The following is a 19,359-nucleotide window of genomic DNA, read 5'->3' as shown; positions in this document are numbered from 1 at the left end:
GTTACGTGCGTAATGAAGCTTCGGACGTCACTGGTCACGTGACTTTTGCCAAACGAAGCAAGCCTCGACACAGTGCTTCTGAACCAGTGTGTTGTTTTTTTCGACACACGCTCCGGAGCGCCAGCTTCAAGCGGGCCATCACTACCTAACTGTGACCTACACAGATAACCAGTGTGCAGCTTTGAAATATAACATCCAGAGTCTATGTGACAAATGGCTAAACAAGTGCCATCACAGCAGGGTGAAGAGTGAACATGGTAACATAGAAGATGCTCTCCCAGGCCTATTACTGCCTTCTGGTCATAATTTCCACTCTCTTTCAGTGACCTCTCACCTTTAATATCCTATGACCTTCATTGACCTCTGACTTTCAGTGACCTCTGACCTCCTGTTGCAGGTGTGTGTGTGCTGCTGCTGTCTGCACTGACTGTTTGTGCAGGTGAGTAGATGAAGTGCACCATGGTCCAGGACAAACACTGAGTGTAAACACTGATAGAAACTGTCCGTCTGTCCTCCAGTCTCTCTGAGCGTCAGTCCAAACCTTCAGCAGTTCTTCACAGCAGCCTCAGTGTCTCTGACATGTGAAGGTCAGCTGGGCTCTGATGGATGGACGGTGAAGAGGGACACAGGAAGTGGGACTGAGTCATGTGGAGCAGGTGGGCGGGGCTTCGGGAGGTTCAATGGTTCATCCTGTTTGTTTGATGAGTTCGAGCCAATCAGTGGAGTTTACTGGTGTGAAGGTGAAGCTGGAGAGAAGAGTGAAGAAGTCAACATCACTGTATCAGGTAATGAAGTCATTCATTTCATCAGACTAACAGCAGACTGTTATACCACCTCTACATCACTCTGTGGGTCTTTTCTTCAGATAAACATGTGATCCTGGAGATCCCTGCACTTCCTGTGAGGACAGGAAGTGATGTCACTCTACGCTGTAAGAAGAAAACTGGTGGCACAGCCGCAGCTTATTTCTACTTTAATGGACGTCTTGTTAGACCTAAATCAGAGAAAAACATCACCATTAACGTGCAGCAGTCTGATGAAGGTCTCTACTGGTGTTCTACTGATGAGTTTGGATCATCTCCTCAGAGCTTTCTGAGGGTCAGAGGTCAGATCACTGACATCACTTCCTGTTTAAAGCCAATCTGCTGAGCTGATGATAAACTGACTGAACCAGCTTCCTCATCTCTCCTGCAGGTCCTTCAACCACAGCCTTGTTTACAACAACAAAAGAAGCAACAACAACCATAACGTCACTCACAAACACTCATATCTCCTCTTCTTCTACCCTTCTTTCTCCTCCCCCTTCTCCCTCTCCCCCCTCCTCCCTCATATCCCCAATTGTAGCTGCTATAGGTTCCCTGGTGCTATTGGTTCTGGTTCTGTTTGTACTTCATCTTCTGTGGAAGAAGCGCACAGGTATAGCGTCTGTCTCAAATTTTCATCCAAAGTCATCATCTTGGACACATCAAGACAGCCTCCATCAGCGTTTCTATTTTTAGAACACTTAGAAAGTAGATTCAGACTAAAACTCCACAGACACAAATACTAGTATTCTTTCAGATCACTTCATCTTTGCAGGGAGATACCAGTCAGCTCCAGTAAATGATGTCACCTATGCTGAGGTCACCAGTAGAGCCTGGACCAATAAGACTCCAGCCAGCGAACCTGAAGTACTTTACTCCAGTCTGAGGACAAACACTGCAGGTACACATTCACCTGTGTTCTAGCGAGGGACATCAATGAGAGATAAACCCAAAAGTAGTTTTCATTGGGCTTGTAAAATGTGCTCAATGAAACAATGAGAATCTTCTTCTCAAATTTATCAAACTAGTGTTTTGAAAGTGGGACCTGAATGCAGGTGCAGTTCACTCTTCAGGTTCCTGTTTCCTCAGTAAAACCTGTCACTGGTTTCATAATTAAAGCTGTACTGTGGTTTCGTTGGTCAGTTCAGTGTTTATAACATGAGGCAGTCAGCAGAGAGAGACGTGGCACTGAGACAGGAAATCCTGCAGCTTAAACAGATATGATCGGTGTTTGATGGGAGTCAATTCAGGTTTGTGTGAATGACACAGTGTAACAGGAGCAGTCGGCCTGAACTGAAGATTAAAAATAATCTGAGCGGATTTGGTTTGTTTTTAATCCAGATGTATCTTTTCAAAAATAAATCGGAGAAGCACACGTTGGACAGTTTAATAAAAATACTCTACAAACCAGCAAACCAGCAAAATTAGGAAAATAACAACCAGTACAAGGTGAGAATGTACTGCTCGCGTTCTGACTCTAATCTGAGGAGCAAAAACACATTTTAAGACATTATTTAAAGACAGGCAGCGAGTGGGCTGAACTAACGAGGGCAGGGTGATGCTTCCACAGTTTAGGCTACAGCTGAAAAAGCCCAGTCAGCTCTCACTTTGAGTCACGTTTTTGGGACTAGCAGGAGAAGCTAGTTCAGTGACCACATTATTTCTTTTATTGCCATGTAAATCTGAGGGTTATACACAGTAGTAGCAGTAATCAGATGTAAAAGCACATAAATAGTGAAGTCACCTGAGTCAGTAGTTCATATTTCCCGGAGTCGAGCGTTCATTCACCCACATCAAAACAGGTGCTGCTGGTGTGGTTAACTGCTGAGAGAAGCTCTCTGTGACGGAGCTTCTTTGTTGAGATCAGTGGGAAATGATCAAAGGTAAAACACATAAACCATGAAGTGTTTTATGTGTTTAAGATCAGTCTAGCAGCTATTTGAATGTTGTGGACTCTGTAGAGGTAAACAGTGTCTGAGAGTAGAGAGAGTGCATGTCAGCAGATACCGGTGCTGAGATGCAGGACTGAACAAAGGAAGATGTAAAGTTACCACACAGCAAAAGATGTTCTTAACTTTGTTTCTTGTCTTCATCTCTTTGTGTGACTAGTGTTTAAAGTGAAACAAAATGAGTTCTTTTTCAGAGAGAGATTCATGAAGCCCCTCACAACGTCTTCATAAGAATTAAGATTTCTCTGCAGGATTATTATTAAATGAAAACAATATATATTTGAATTCAGTTCAGCAGGCAAACAGGGTTGATGGGAAATCCAAGTTCAGTGAGTTGTAAATAAAACCCGGATATTCAGTCACTCATTGGCATGTTCTTGTCTTGATGATGTCATCCCAAAAACACACATGACCAATGCTGACATCATCACTCAGACCCCTGAGGACACAGGTAGGGAGGCTGCACCTATATGACTCATGTCCCAGTGTTATTACATGCTGAGCTATCGGGGCGACTGTGGTTCAGTGGATTGGGAAGCTCCTCTATAAGTGGAAGGTCGCCGGTTTGATCCCTCCTGCTCTCTCTCTGTCCTGGTGGTTGTGTCCTATGGCAAGACACTTCCCCTACCGCCTACTGGTGATGGCCAGAGGGGCCGATGGTGCGATATGGCAGCCTTGCTTCTGTCAGTCTGTCCCCGGGCAGCTGTGGCTACAACTGTAGCTGCCTCCACCAGTGTGTGAGAGTGACTGTGGAACTGTACTTTGGGTGCCTAGAAAAGTGTTATATAAATGCAATCCATCATTAACTTTTTTCTCTTTAAGCTTCAGTTTAAAAATTAGGTTTAAAATTTCATATATTTGTTACATACATATACATTTTAATTAGGTTTTAAAGTTGGTAGGACAATAAATGCCTCACCCTTCTCGTGACCTGCACCATGACTGCACACTCAACTGTCCCATTTTTACAGAAGCTAAAGGAACCACAGACACCACAGAAGAAGTGTAAACAGGAAGCTGAGGACAGACCTGCAGACTTCCTGTGGACAGTCTCACTCTGTCAGTCACCATGGGAACATTTACAGGCAGTCATCAGCTTCCTCCTTTCTTCATTCACTCCCATTCATTCACACAGTGATGTCATTGTGGGAGCAAGTTCCTCCTGAGGAACCAGGATTGACGGGGAACTAAAGAAATCAACCTGCTGCTGGTTTGAGTCTGTGCAGCTTGAACTCTGACAAAGGTCTACTGCGAGGTGAAGAGTCGTCACTTTCAGGAGCTGCTTCCATCATTTCAAACTGATCAATACTCTGAACTTATGAACACTCATGTTTGACACAGAGTGTCCTGTGATGGTCCTCAGTCTTTGACCTAGTTTTTGTGTTTGTTATGGACTGTGTGTTTATTTGTTCTCTTGTTTCAATGACCTTTGTTCTGGTTCTATATTGGTGTCTCTTGAGCTCAGGTTCCCTTATTTGTCAGAGTCGTCATTATTTATATTTCTTATTCTCTATTTCTTGTTGTTCATGTTTATTTCCTTCGTGTCCAGTCTGTGCCAGCCTCTTCTCTGTGTTTTGTTATTCTTTCAGTCTCCCCGCTCACGTACCTGCGTTTGTCTGTTTTCTCTGTGTTCTGTCTCATTGTGTTTGTAATCCCATCCCTGTGTTTAGGTCCTCAGTCTCCCTCGTGCCTGTTTTGCTGTGTTCTTCTGTGAGTTCTATGTTTCCTTCGTAGTTTCCTGTTTATATTCTCTAATTTTCTTTCTTTGTTTTTCTTGTATTTTTATGTTTCTTTCTGAGTATCTTCTAACATTAATAACGCTGCCTCTTTTAGCCGACCCCTTTGTTTCCAAGTCCTGCATTTGGGTCTTGCCTCTGCCTGCCACACAGCTGTTCATGACAGGCACAGAAAATGATTTTGAACCTAGAAGTAATAAATGCATGAACTTGTTTTTTCAGCATCACTCTGAGACAGGATATTTCTAATTTTAGAGATGTTGCTCAGATGGAAGAAAGCAGTCCTACATATTTGTTTAATATGTGCATTAAAGGACATATCCTGGTTAAAAATGACTGGTTTCATCTCAAAGCTGGCCAGTTGGACAGGAAACAAAACAAGATGTTATTTACATATGAGCATCACACTTTACCTGAAATACACAAAGAATCTTTCTAATAATAGAAAACAGTTTCAAACCTGCAGGATTAAAGTGATGAAAGTTTGTGATTTAAATTTGTCTCATAAACGTCCAAAACCTGCTGAAGGTTCAGTTCAGTTAGAGTCTGTAACATGACGACTGAACATGAAGGCAGACGACCTGTTTTCATCAAACAGGAAACCACAGCTGCTGTGTTTCGCATCGCTACTTCTGACTGGGTCTGTTATGTAGACGATGTTTCCTCTATTAAGAACAAATTTTCCACTGTGTGGACAGAGTCGATAATCGTCCTGTGTCTCTCAGAGTTTCATTGTTTGGTTTTCAGTCTAAATGTTGTCATCAGTCACTGTCAGTTTGGGCACCGAACCTTAAACACGCATGTCAAAAATAAATCTACATTAGTAATGCATAAACAGCAAACCAGCAGGATCTCTCTGTGCACTGTGAACGCTGACTGAGGCTCATGTGATGCAGTGGGTTGTCTTCTAAATGTGTCTTCTTGTCTGCATGCTGAAGTATTCTTAGGCAAGATACTGAACCCCAAATTTCTTCTGACGCCTCCATCCAAACGTGAGTGTTTGATAAAGGTGCTTAGAAAGCAGTGTGTGAATAGCTGAGTCTTGAGTGCTCAGCTGGATTAGAGCAGTAGCAGCAGTTCGTTTACACAGACAACCAGTTTACATGTATAAATGATGATCAGTGAACTGCCATCACTCGTGGTTGAAGCGTTTCTTATGTAGAGCCAGAAAATAAACCACAAGCTTGAACACTATTTTTACTGACCTTTATCTGTGTAGCCTTCCTGTATTGAGCTTGGCAAGGACTAAAATAATTTCCCAGCATTATTTTTCTAACTAATTGTTTTTTTGCTTTAGTTACACTCCAAATAACAGCTGACATGGCATTTCAGACTTTTGCTGTAATCAAATTTGTAAACTTGTATTTAAGTTGGTAGATAATGTGTGCATAATGCACTGAACTAGATTCCTTTGTGATACTAAAGTATTAATAGTTACTGATGTTCAATCTTGGTCCCTTTGTGCAAAAGAAAGAAATGTATGCGCATTTTTCCACATGCATTTTGTTAATGTTGTGTCAAAGAGTTACACATTTATAATATTTGATAGATAGCTGTGTATTTTTGTAGTTCTGTGCACAAGTTTGGATTGAACCCTCTGATTTAATCTAAAATAATACTCTGTGTTATTTTGTTAGGCCAACATGAAAGACAAATAATTATCTTCAAAAAACTTGTTGGAGAATTAAAATGGTAAGAAATGGAAATCAGATCTCTCAGCTACATCTGTGTGAGGTACTATGGGAACGTGTGATTTCAGGCTGTAGATAACAGATTTCTAAGAGGTTTCGTTAGAAGATGTAGGAGGTTACCCTGTAACTCTACAGACGTGAGGTGGGCTCGTCCAGGATTTGAACCCGGGACCTCTCGCACCCTAAGCAAGAATCATACCCCTAGACCAACGAGCCACATAAACGCTGTCACCAACTTCTTTTCTGAAAGTCACACATCAGAGCACGTAGCTGAAGCTGAATATATGAAACATTGTCTTGAAAGCTGCCAGTCAAAAGTCTGGAAACACATTGCCGTGGTTTTTCCACATTGTGGACACAAACAGTTTCAGGACATCAGCTCAGAGCAACGGTCATTTTAAAGAACTTGCCTCATTCAACCAGACAAGCACTGGTTTCTATGCTTTAGTGCTTTCTAGCTAAGATATGCTAACATTCATTCTTTGCATCAGAGAGCAACTTGGGGTGTTAATCTACCAACTCAGGAGGTAAAGCAGATCATTTCCCAGTTGGAAAATTGATGGGATCATTTCCTGGATGCTCCAGTCTGCATATCCATGGACAAGTCATCTTTTCATTTCCAGTCAATTTTATTCATATAGCGACCAATCACAATAACAGTTACCTTTATATTGTAAGGTAGACCCTACAGAGAAAAACCGAACAATCATATGATCATCTGACCAGACCATATTTCACTGGCTTCTCTAAATGTTCAGCAAACTTTAAAAGCTCTTCATCATGCTTTTTCTTCAGCAATGGCACCATGGATGGTGACCTACATGCCATGCCTTCTTGAAACAATTGTACCTGCTGATTCCAGGTTTTTCTGTAGCACCTTGGCTCTTCAACGACTCTTCTGATCATTATTATATATGGTGAAATGATGTTCTTTCCACCTCTGCATTAAGAACCCAACAGTGCTCACTAGAACCTCCAGTAGTTTAGAACCAATACCTTCAGTATGTTTTGCAACAATACGGTTGTGAAGGTTTTGAGACAGCTCACTGGTTTTACCCATCATGAGATGTTTCTTTTGTGACACTTTGGTAATGACACAGATCTTTATAGGTCATCAGTTGGGACTGAACCTGCTAATATTAATTTGTAATAACTGTCAGGATGGCTTTCAATTATTGATAAATTTCATTTGCCATGAATCATGATTTCCTGTCTCATTGCACCTTCCTTTTCTTCCTTTTGTTTTTCTCTGTTATTTCTCATTATCACACGTTAACCCCTGACCTGAACTCAAAGGTGAGTGATAAAACATTAATTGAATTACAATATTATCCAAAGAACAGAAGTAAACACAAAATGCAGTTTCTAAATAAATGTGTTTATTATTAAGGGGAAAAACCCAAACCTAGATGAACATGTCAGAAAAAGCTATTGCCCCTGAATTTAATAAATAACTGCAACCAAGCATTTGTAACAACCTGCAATAAATCTTTAACAGCACTGTGGAGGATTTTCAGCCCACTCACTGTTGCAGAATTGTTGTAATTTAGCCACATTGCTGGGTTTTCAAGCATGAACCACCTTTTTAAGGTCATGTCACAGCATATAAATCAGATTCAGGTAAGAACTTTGACTTATTTGGGTGTTTTGCATAATTTTCCGGCTGCAGAAACCAAGTGCGCTTCAGGTCAGATGAGAACGGATGGCCAGATAGTCTCCTAAAGAATTGTTTCTTTAAGAGGGCCGAATTCATGGTTCCATTTAGGGAGGCAAGTCTTGCAGGTCCCGAGGAAGCAAAACAGCCTCAGACTATCAGACTATCACCACCATATTTTACTGTTGGTATGAGCTTCCTTTTCTGAAATGCAGTGTGTAATGACACACACTCATCAGTCCAGGGTTTTTTTCCCCAACAGTCTTGGAACTCTGCCACGCTGGTGTGCTCCAGTCCCTTTCTTAAAGTGTAGTCATGAGAAAGGGACTTTAATTTTAACTTGAACTAAAAGCTGATCCTAAACTAAGCACAGATCAAACTGATTGATCAGCCATCAGAGGAGTCGGATCAATGGAGCTGCTTCTGTTCCTGATGTCCCCTGTTTGATCCTGGACCTGAACTCTCCCTGCAGAGACAAGACAGTCAGACAGGGACAGACAACAAGAGACAAACTTATATTTTCATACTGACCTTTGACCTTTAATAGCACCGTGGTCTCTCTTGAAATGCTTCTTTCTTTGCTGCAGACATTACAGATGTATTCTCCACTGTCTCTCTCTGTGGGCTGTTTCAGGGTCAGACTGAGGTCTCCAGTTTTCAGCAGGTCTTCATTCATCTCCGTTCGGTCTCTGTAAACCTGGTGCTGTTTGTGAGGCTGGTCAGAGCCGTTCTCATACATGTGAACCAACACTGATGGTACATGGTCAATGCGTTTCCACACCACTGTAGCATCTTCAGGCAGGTTTTGTGTGGTTTTGAAGGGCAGCCGGACAGACTCCACCCCCTCCTCCACCTCCACCACACAGTCTGAGAGGACAACAAACACAACATGAGCTGTACAGACAGCAGTGAATCTAGAAAACACCTTATTAAGCTTCTTTATAGATGCTGCAGTCTGATATTTACACTTAATTATTGTTATTGTCATTTTATAAACAAATACACTGTAAGAAATATTTCATAGGTATTTGCACTGACTCATCACTCTCAGCAGAACTGTTTTCTTTCTCTTGATCCCTTTCCCCTCAACTCTGCAGATGTACTTTCCACTGTCTCTGTCTGTGGGGAGTTTCAGGGTCAGACTGAGGTCTCCAGTTTTCAGTGAGTCGTCTCTCATTTCGTTTCGCTCTCTGTAAAACTGGTCTCGTGCGTCAGGCTGGTCAGAGCCGGCGTGATATTTGTGAACAGTCATCGGTGGTTCAGGTTCATAGCGCCACCACTCCACTTCAGCATCTCCAGGCAGGTTTTCTGTGGTTGTGAAGGGCAGCTGGACAGACTCCGCCCCCTCCTCCACCTCCACCTGACAGACTGAGAGGACAACAAACACAACATGACACAGCAGCAGTTTTATTCAATGATTCCAAAGTGAACTTTAATATTCAATTTTAAGCTCAAACTATGATGTTTGTCTTTGCTTGTGTTGATTTCCTAAAGATGAAATATACTACACTCATTTAATTCAGGATTAATGTATTTTATTGGTTGTTCTTCATTTCTTTTGAATTGTTGCCTTCAGTCCACTTTAGTAGGATTTGAGTGGGACTGCTCACAAAGAAAGAACGAGTCTCTAATTTTTTATGGTAGTTTAATCTTAATAAAGGGAGACAAATTATCACCTCGCCTCTGTCGGTGCGCCCCAGGGTGGCTGTGGCTACACTGTAGCTGCTGTCACCAGTGTGTGATTGTGTGTGTGAATGGGTGGATGACTGAATGTAGTGTAAAGCGGGTCCTTAGGGACTGAGTAAAGCGCTATATAAATACAGGCCAATTACCATTTATTAACAAAAAATCCAAAAAAGAAAGATTACATAAAAAGTGTAAATTCATCTGTATATCATTGAGTGAAACACATATTTGGACCCTTAAACTTACCCAAAACTACAATCTGTGTGTTCATGTAACACACAGATTGCGATCAATCAAATCAATGAAGTACAGATACTCCTGATCTCAACTCATTTTGTGTATAAAGTATCTATTGTATTGTATCAGTACAATCTATTTTGGTAACTAGTTACAAGAAAGTGGAGCATATAATGACAAGATGACACTTTATTGGATCTTACACCAGTTTACCCAGAGCACTTCGCTCTCGCTCTGCAGGCCTACTTGTTGTTCCTAGAGTATTTAAAAGTAGAATGGGAGGGAGAGCCTTCAGTTTTCAGGCCCCTCTTCTGTGGAACCAGCTTCCAGTTTGGATTCAGGAGACAGACACTATCTCTACTTTTAAGATTAGGCTTCAAACTTTCCTTTTTGCTAAAGCACATAGTTAGGGCTGGACCAGGTGACCCTGAATCCTCCCTTAGTTATGCTGCAATAGGTGTAGTCTGCCGGGGAGTCCCTAGAGTGTGACCAATTAGGTCCTAGAACTGAAGAAGCTTCTCGGATGAGAGGTGAAACGTCTTCAAGCAACTTAAAGAAGTCCAGATGTTTTTCCTTTCCACACTCCTTAGACTACGATGACCTGGATCACTGAGAAGCTTCACAGACAAGATCCAAACTACAACTCACATTTGATAAATGTCATCATTAATTCCACTTTTAAAAAGAACCTCTGCAACTTTGCTCTGCTTCACTTCAGCAGCATCAGGTAATGTTCATATGTCGATTCATGGTTTTCTACAGTTTTTGATCTACTGCAGAATATTTTTAAGGTTATCTGCTATAAAACGCCAGACCAGGAAAATCTCCTTCATGTTTTTCTCTGTTTTATCCTCAGTTACTTTCACACAAAGACATCTGCTGTGATGCTCACAATTGTGATGAAGTCTCACATGTATCAGTGCTGATAAATGATCAGAATTATAATATTTCTGACTGTCTGAGGCTAAATTGAATCAAATCGGGACTTCGTGAATTGGAATCAAAGGGATTATAGAAATCAACGATGATACCCAGCCCTAGTGAGCAGCCTAGGCCTGACAGAGTGGATGTAGGTGTGGGTAATAAGGAAAGATGAAAAGAACTACTGATAACTTTTTTGTTAAGTTAAAGTCTGATCCGTCTGAAGTTCATAGCCAGCTCTGACACGGAGCCATCGATCTCTGAATGCTGAAAAAGCAGCAGTGTATCCAGGAAACACATTATACGTGATAAATGCACTGCCCGAGTGTCCCCTCTCCCCACTGCCTTTCAGCAGCATGCAACAGCAAACAGGTCGTCAGAGGAGCCGAGATGATGATTGTGTTGATTGTGATTGTGATGATGTGTTAATACACTAATACACCTCTCTGAATGTAATAATTAGTCATTAATAACCTCTGCCTCTCTACCACAGCATGTCTGTTTATCAGCCATCATTTTGTTGGAATGGGTCAGAAATGGCCGCCCCAGTCCTGGTTCTGACGGAGGTTTCTTCCTGTTAAAACGGAGTTTTTCCTCCCACTATCACCAAAGCACTTACCCATAGTGGGCTCATATGATTGTTGGGTTTTTCTCTGTTTTCTCTGTATTATTGAAGGAACTACCTTATAATATAAAGTGCCTTGACGCAGTTGTTGTTGTGATTTGGTGCTGTATAAATAACTGACTTAAATTCATTTCTGACCTTTGACTCGAAGCCTCACTTCTCTCTTCAGCAGGATGTTTCCCTCGCTGCTGTAGGCGGTGCAGGTGTAGACTTCGTTGTCTCTGTCTGTGGGGTATCTCAGGGTCAGACTGAGGTCTCCAGTTTTCAGCAGGTCTTCATTCATCTTCGTTCGGTCTCTGTAAAAGTGGTCTTGTTCTTCAAGCTGGTCAGAGCCGTTCTCATTCACGTGGACCTTTGTGGTCCGGATGTAAATGCAGGTCCACTCCACTTTACTGTCTTTAAGCAGGTGAAGTTTGGTTTTGCAGGGCAGCTGTACAGACTCGACCCCCTGCTCCACCTCCACCAGGGGGACTGAAAGGAGAAAAAAACCCACAATGAGCTGAACACAACATCATCAGCACTGAGAACATTTTGTTTGGATGAAGTGAAACATCTGCACTGAAAACTGGCTGCAGCCTGGGATTTGTCCCATTGCTCCACTGAGGAAACGTTAATATACCATCATGTGAGCTTGCCTACTTAATATTTCCTTTGAATTTTCTCTCTACATGCAGATTAATATGAACTTTTGTTAAATAAGCTATTATTCTGGGCTATGCAGGCCCAGACAAAGCGTGCAGCATTTTAATGAGGTTGTTTAATGTGGAATAGAAGAAATAGAAGAAGCTCATGTGAGTTTCCTTAAGAAAACATCTGATCCTCAAAATCCTGGTGCTTTCAGGCTGACATTGACTCAAAAACATTATCATTATAATATTTTCATTCTAAATCATTTCATAAATTTCTCTTAAACTCCTCAATTTCTCGGACTAGTGTCACATCTTCAGTTTGAGCTGATAAAAAAGTAATGGTTGAAAAACCTAACTTAATAGATCTTACTGTAGCTCACTCATCAAGTCCTGTTCACCTCAGGGACAGATTATCAGTGTGGTCACCAAGCTCTTCAATTCATGACTCACATCTTCATCTTCTTTCTACAGCACTCACCTCTGACGTAGAGCTTCACTTGTTTCTTCTTTAGGATCTTTTCCCCCCTGTAGACGGTGCAGGTGTAGGTGAGTGCGTCTCTGTTTGTCGGGTATTTCAGAGTCAGGCTGAGGTCCACAGCTATCCGCAGGTTTTTGTTCATCATTGTTCGATTTCTGTAAAACCAGTGCTGTTTTTCAAGGTGGTCAGAGCCGTTTTTAAAGACGTGCACTATCCTGTTGGAGCTGTCAGTCCACTCTACAGTTACATCTTCATGTCGGTAAACTGTGGTTATAAAGGGCAGCTGAACAGACTCCACCCCCGAATCCACATCCACCTGTGAGACTGTGAAGTAAGAACAACAAATAATGATTTGTGCGCGCAGTCTGTCAAAGCCCCCATGTTTGACATGTAAAGTGTGTGAAGGGAGAAAAGAGTAATTCAATTAGGATTCTAGACAAATAGCTGCCGTTTGTCCTCAGGCTCCTCAATGAGAGAGAGGAGCCTGTTCTGCAAAATGCGCTGGAGGATTCCTTAAGAACATGAAACATGGGGAAACACTGGTTTGTGTTTTATTGAAAGAAAGGAGACAATTAAAACAACCTATTAACATAAATAATAGATTAAGAAGAAGAAAAAACACTACAAGTCAAGTAAAACAAATCTGAGGTTTAGGGATGATTCAGATTATTCACAATGCAAACACGTCACACACACAACATACCTTCCTTAAAATAGCCTCTGAAGTGAACTCCAACACCCACGATGACAGCTGCAACTACAGCCAGGACACCCAGAGCCACTGGGACACTGATGGGAACTTATAACACAATGAAAACGTGAAAATTACATGATGTTAACATAAAATGATTAACACTCTGTGACACTACATGTGATTTTGAATCTCTTTGCACTGACCTCCACCTTTGACCCGCTGAACCTGCAGTTCCACTCTTGACTGACCCAGTTCTACTCCAAACTTACGGATGGTGCAGGTGTAGCTGCCGCTGTCAGACAGCTGAAGCTTTTTCAGAGTGAGACTGAGGTCTCCGGTTTCCAGAGCGTCAGGATTCATGGATGTTCGGCCGCTGAACTGGTCATTTTGGTTCTGGAGGTCATCGCCTTCTCGTCGACGCAGGTGCACTGTGGAGGGATTGAGGTCATAGCGACTCCACACAGCTGTGGATTCTTTTTCTTCAAAAGTAGGATACTCACAGGGCAGGAGAACAAACTCCGCCCCCTCTACTACCTCCACACCTGAGGCACACTGGGAAACTGAGGACACAGACATAGACAAAGACCTTATTGATCCCACATAAAAATAGAAAAAATAAATAATAAAAAGATTCTGTGCAAATGGTTGCTATGTGCAGAAAAATAACACAAGATGTTTTATGTGCACATAAAGTGCAGGCAGTGATAGTTATACACACATATTTCTAAACAGTGTTTATCCTGTTTATAATGTTGCAGCCTGGCTTCTGTCGGGATGAAGGACCTGTGATAGCACTCTGTCCACAGTCTCCATCCACAGTCTCCGTCCACAGTCTCCATCCACAGTCTCCGTCCACAGTCTCCGTCCACAGTCTCCATCCACTGTCACCGTCCACAGTCTCCATCCACTGTCTCCGTCCACAGTCTCCGTCCACTGTCACCGTCCACAGTCTCCATCCACTGTCTCCGTCCACAGTCTCCGTCCACAGTCTCCATCCAGAGTCTCCATCCACAGTCTCCGTCCACTGTCTCCGTCCACAGTCTCCATCCACTGTCTCCGTCCACAGTCTCCGTCCACAGTCTCCTTCCACAGTCTCCATCCACAGTCTCCGTCCACTGTCTCCGTCCACAGTCTCCATCCACTGTCTCCGTCCACAGTCTCCGTCCACAGTCTCCGTCCACAGTCTCCATCCACTGTCTCCGTCCACAGTCTCCGTCCACAGTCTCCTTCCACAGTCTCCATCCACAGTCTCCGTCCACAGTCTCATGCAGGGATGAGAGATGTTGTGCATAATAGCCCACCCACCTCCTTTATGGGGTCTAGGGGACTGTCCAGGACAGAGCTGGCCCTCTTCACCAGGCTATTTAGCTGTTACCTGCCCCTCTCTCTGCTGCCGCCTCCACAGCAGAGCTCTGGATAAAAGATTGCAGACATCCTCAGTAATGTCCTGCAGACTTCAGCCTGTCAGCACAGTCGACTTTGGTCCTGGTGCCGAGTTTGAGTGTTTTCTGAGAAGTCCAGGTTATTGTTAAGGTGAACACCCAGCAGCTTGTACATGGTGACCACCTCCATGCCCAAACTTTGGATGAGGTGTGGTTTGCTCGGGAGGTTGACCACCACCTGCTCCGTCTGATCATTTGCCTCAGATGCACATCCAAGGATGGCTGTATCAACGGATTCAGTTTATCTGCCCACCAGTGACAGATGTGGATTCTTCATGCTCAAAGACTATTTCCAAGACGTTTCTCCTGTCTATAATAATGCCGTGTGTGTGTGTGTGTGTGTGTGTGTGTGTGTGTGTGTGTGTGTGTTTACCTTTGCTGTTTTTATATTTTGTCTGTCATCTCTCCCCCTTGCCTGTGATATTTTACCCACTGACTGTCTTACTGTTCAGAACTCAGGCCTGGATTACAGCTGGACTTCAGTTTCAGTGTGTTTGTGTTTGAGTCCCGTCATTGTTTTAAAAGAAATGAGAGGACTACAGTTTTTTCTCATTTACATACTTCTTATGGTAAAAGTCTGGTGCAAACATACACTTGGTCCTAGAACAAAAAACAATTCTCTCTTTTGGCTTTAACTATGCGAGAATAACCTGCGGCATTTGAGAACTTATCTTCCAGATCAACATGCACAAACCTGTCTGACTGTTTCTGTAAGCAAAACCAGTGTGTGTGTGCTTGTGTAAATATGTGTGTGTGTCATAAGTTTAAAATAAACTTTTCTTACCGTGCAGGAGGATCACAAACAAATCCAAAATCTTCATGTTGCTATACAGAGAGTAGACATCTACAAAGTTAATCTTCAACCTGAACCGACTACGAGATTAAATAATCCTGCCAAGAAGCCAAAGGTGTTTTCTGGCTGCTCTCCATGTCACACATCACACCTGTGGATTGTTTTCATTCAGGAAGAGGAAACACTTCTTTAAAAGCAGGAGGAGGAGGAGTGTTCACAAAAGCCTCAGCCAGTAAAGAAGAAACTGTTAGAATGAAAGAAGCATTCATTAGAGTAAAAACCTAAATAACCTATTTGCACATTTAAAAACTTCCTGCTTCAACTCTGTGATTTTAATCTGTTATGCGTAACTTTAATCATGACACTTTTTCAACATGAAACACTAAAATTAAATGTTTCCAGTTTTGGATCTGTTGATTCCCACTCTCTTTTAACTATTTTCCCACCATCTAAGTGCATCTAAGCACAGCTGGGATTGATCTTTATTTTCACTTCTCTTTAAATGTAACTTTTAATCATAAATATTATAGGATAGATTTAAATTCTAGTTACAAAACTGAAGAAAACAGCAAAAACAACAACAAAAAATCTACTGCCATTCACATGTAATACCTGTACAGCCCACCAGAGGGAGTGATACTCAAATCAAACACAGCAAAGGCTGATGGTGACAAGTGGGAGTTCATTCAGTAACAGAAAGGAACTGAGTGGGTAACACTTCATAATGGCCACTGTTATTTAACTGTGAATTATAGGTGTTAATTTAACTTTACCATACTGTATGATACCATCTTTATTTATAAAGCCCTTTAAAATAAAACCAGGGTTCACAAAATGCTGTACACGCCAGCAAAAAAATGTGTTTTAAGAAGAGTTTAAAACTCAGAAAGAGAAGAAGCCTGCCTAATGTGCAAGGGCAGATCGTTCCACAACTTTGGAGCTGCTACAGCCAAAGCAAATTAATGCTTACTAAGGGGGTGGGAAGGTGTATATGGCTGCTGCATCTCAGAGAGGTGGGGGCAGGCTATAAGAGATTTAAAAACAAATAAAGAACTTTAAGAAGGACCCTAAAATGTACAGGTAGTGTCATGGTCTCCGTGCCTGCCCGGCCGGCCCCACAAGGCTGCATGTGGTGTTTGGTTTCCTCTCTCTCTGCCTGGGCGGAGCTCAATGTGGGCTCCCGCCCTTGGCCCACACACCTGTCAACAATCAGCTGTCATCACCTGGAGCACTATTTGAGGCTGGAACACAGATCCTCTCATTGCTGGATAATTGTACTACAGACGTTAGTGATTCTCCCAGCTCCTGTGAACCTGTACTTGAGTATACCTGTGATTCGTGATTTGTGAGTGACTTCCCTTTCCTCTGCTACAGACTTTCCTCCCCGGACCTCCCTGTCGTGTGAGCATGTGTGGGTTTGGGCAAGAAGACATGAGCGAGTGTGAGAGCGCTTCCCTGTGATTCCCTGGAGTTTGGATTTTCCCTTCACTGTATATATCGTGCACTGGTGCTGTAAATAAACTGTTTTTGGAGACGTCACACCGCTCTGCTCTTGAGTTCCTACTACCAGTTTGTGACAGGAAGCCAGTGAGTGAAATTAAAATGGGGGTAATGTGCTCAGACCTTTTTGTTCCAGTTAAAAGATGTGCTTCATAACCTGCAGACGCCTAACAGATGCATCACTAACCCCACTATAAAGTGCATTACAATAATGGAGTCTAGAAAATTCCCACATGTGGGACTAATAAAGGTACATCTTATCTCATCTCTTATCTTAGATGTAACAAAGACATGGATTACTGTCTCAAAAAGCTGCTCTGATAAGATGGGCTTTATTTTTGCCAGTTGTCTCAAATGAATAAAAGACAGATTTTACAACAGCTCTGACCTGGCTTTCAACTTCATCATCTGCCTCCATTTAAACTCCCAGGTTAGTGGTGATTGGTTTAACAAACTGTGCCAGCAAACCAAGATCCATAGTAGTGGTCTCAGAAGTGCCACCAAAAACCATCACTTCTGTTTTCTGCTCATTAAAATGTAAAAAGTTCAAAGCCACCCAGGCCCTTATTTCATCAAGACATCTGAGCAGAGGGCCTACTGAGAAACCATTTATCTTTTAAGTGGGAAACAAATCTGGGAGTCATCGGCAAAACAGTAGAAAGAAATCCCATGTTTCCTGAAAATATACTCGGGTGGTATCAGATATAAGGAGAAAAGAAGCGGGCCTAAAACTGAACCCTGTGGAACCCCATATTGAAAAGAAGCAGCAGAGGATACAAGCTCACCAAGTTTCACAGAGAAAGTTTGGTCTGCCAATTAGGATCTGAACCACTGCAGTGCAGTACTCCTAACACCCACCACCTGCTCTAAACTGCAAATTAAAATCTTATGATCCACTGTATCAAAGGCAGCTGTTAAATCTAAAAGCACGATCATAACACAGTCATGTGATGCAGTTCCTAAAAAAAATTATTAAAAACTCTTAAAAGGGCAGATTCTGTACTATGCAAAGCTTTAAAACCAGATTGAAAAACTTCCGAAATACAACATTCTTCTAAAAATGGATATTCATGGCTTGTAAACTACCTTTTCAAGAATCTTTGAGATAAAACTCAATTTGGAAATAGGTCTGTAATTTGCAGTCATTTCAGGATGTGAATTCCAGTAATACTGTAATATTTGCTGACACCTGAAGTTCATCCTTCTTCCGTTTACGTTCAGCTCTCTACACTTTCTTCTGGCTTCACAGGTGCCTTCATTCAGCCATGGTTCAGATATGGCTTTTACTTATCTAAGATTAAGGAATCCCAACAGCCACTTCATAAACGTATGGCACAGCATAGAAGAGCCACCTCCACAGGACAAGACTCAGCAGTCCATCTGCATCTAAAGGACAAAGGTCACTCTTTTGAGGATGCCAAAGTTCACAAGCACAAGTTCACAATGAACTCATCCAAAAACCTTGGCTGATTGTGACCTACACCCGTTTTCACGCCATTGTCCCTCTTGGGGGGACACTCCCACGGGGCTTAAATCTGGGATTTTCCACGGTTCGACCCTAGAACTGAAGAAGCTTCTCGGATGAAACGTCTTCAAGAAACAGCTGTGAGGACAGAGCAACTCCTTGGTAAATAATGCACTTGATGGTGACTTATGAAGGTCCTTGCAGTCCAGTTGATCTTGCGCACTTCCAGGATCCCTGTGTGAGGCACAGAGTCATAGGCTTTCTTGTAGTAAATGCAGGTGGTGCAGATGTTGGTCAGTGTAGTTTTCCTTTGTGTGCCCCACTCACATATTAATCCTTATTCCTCTTTGTTGCTATGCCTAACAGGAACTTATATGAAGTACCGAGGTATTCTGGTGAGACCACTTGCTTCTTCAATTGAGCTTTTCAGGTCTATCTTTTGTGTGTGTGTGTGTGTGTGTGTGTGTGTGTGTGTGTGTGTGTGTGTGTGTGTGTGTGTGTGTGTGTGTGTGTGTGTGTGTGTGGATGACTGGATATGTAACGCGCTTTGGGGTCCTTAGGGACTAGTAAAGCGCTATATAAATACAGGCCATGCATTAATTTCAAAACATTAGACAGAATACTTGTGCCATCAGAGAGTTGCTGATTAGAGGTTGTGTCAGCTGTGCGTCCATGCTTTGTTTGTTAAACACTCTCACGCACATAGCAAAATCGGTATGGCCCGGATCTGGCCCACACAATGTGCTTACACATGGCCCACATACCGCAAAGAACAATGGCCCTTTGGTGGCCCAGATCTGGTTTGCCAGATATGGCCCACACATGGGCCAGCACAAGGCCAGTTGTAGACACACTGCTGGCCCTGTGCTGGCCTATAACAGTTTCAGCTCTGGCCCCAGATGTCAGCCTAATGTGTACCTTAATCAAGCCATGTAATACCAACATGTGCTGGAACATGATAGTGCAAAAGTAACATGACAAAACTCTGTTCAGACAGTGAATGGACTGATTCTTATATAGTGCTTTTCTACTCTCCCAGATTACTCAAAGTGCTCT

At 42.5% G+C, this 19,359-nt stretch overlaps 2 protein-coding genes across 2 annotated transcripts; one reads left to right on the top strand and one right to left on the bottom strand.

Annotated features, from left to right (window-relative positions):
- Positions 1–213: 213 nt before the first annotated feature.
- Positions 214–1,727, top strand: LOC308409981 (uncharacterized protein; the record flags this gene model as incomplete). Its single annotated transcript, XM_080903019.1, has 6 exons — positions 214–241; positions 398–439; positions 519–785; positions 866–1,105; positions 1,195–1,416; positions 1,579–1,727. 6 exons carry the CDS (start codon positions 214–216, stop codon positions 1,725–1,727), a joined length of 948 nt encoding a protein of 315 aa, XP_080759145.1.
- Positions 1,728–7,417: 5,690 nt separating this feature from the next.
- Positions 7,418–17,634, bottom strand: LOC308383242 (uncharacterized protein). Its single transcript, XM_080861101.1, has 8 exons — positions 15,330–17,634; positions 13,307–13,663; positions 13,113–13,208; positions 12,410–12,733; positions 11,441–11,773; positions 8,872–9,201; positions 8,365–8,700; positions 7,418–8,299 (listed from the first exon to the last, which is right to left on the bottom strand). Exons 1-8 carry the CDS (start codon positions 15,364–15,366, stop codon positions 8,208–8,210), a joined length of 1,905 nt encoding a protein of 634 aa, XP_080717227.1. The 5' UTR covers positions 15,367–17,634; the 3' UTR covers positions 7,418–8,207.
- Between the last annotated feature and the right edge of the window lie 1,725 nt (positions 17,635–19,359).

The sequence above is a fragment of the Rhamphochromis sp. 'chilingali' genome (assembly GCF_963969265.1).
Source record: "Rhamphochromis sp. 'chilingali' genome assembly, chromosome: 1".
NCBI classification, from domain to species: domain Eukaryota; kingdom Metazoa; phylum Chordata; class Actinopteri; order Cichliformes; family Cichlidae; genus Rhamphochromis; species Rhamphochromis sp. 'chilingali'.
The sequence above is the reverse complement of the archived record's forward strand: the minus strand, read 5'-3'. Positions and strand labels throughout refer to the sequence as shown.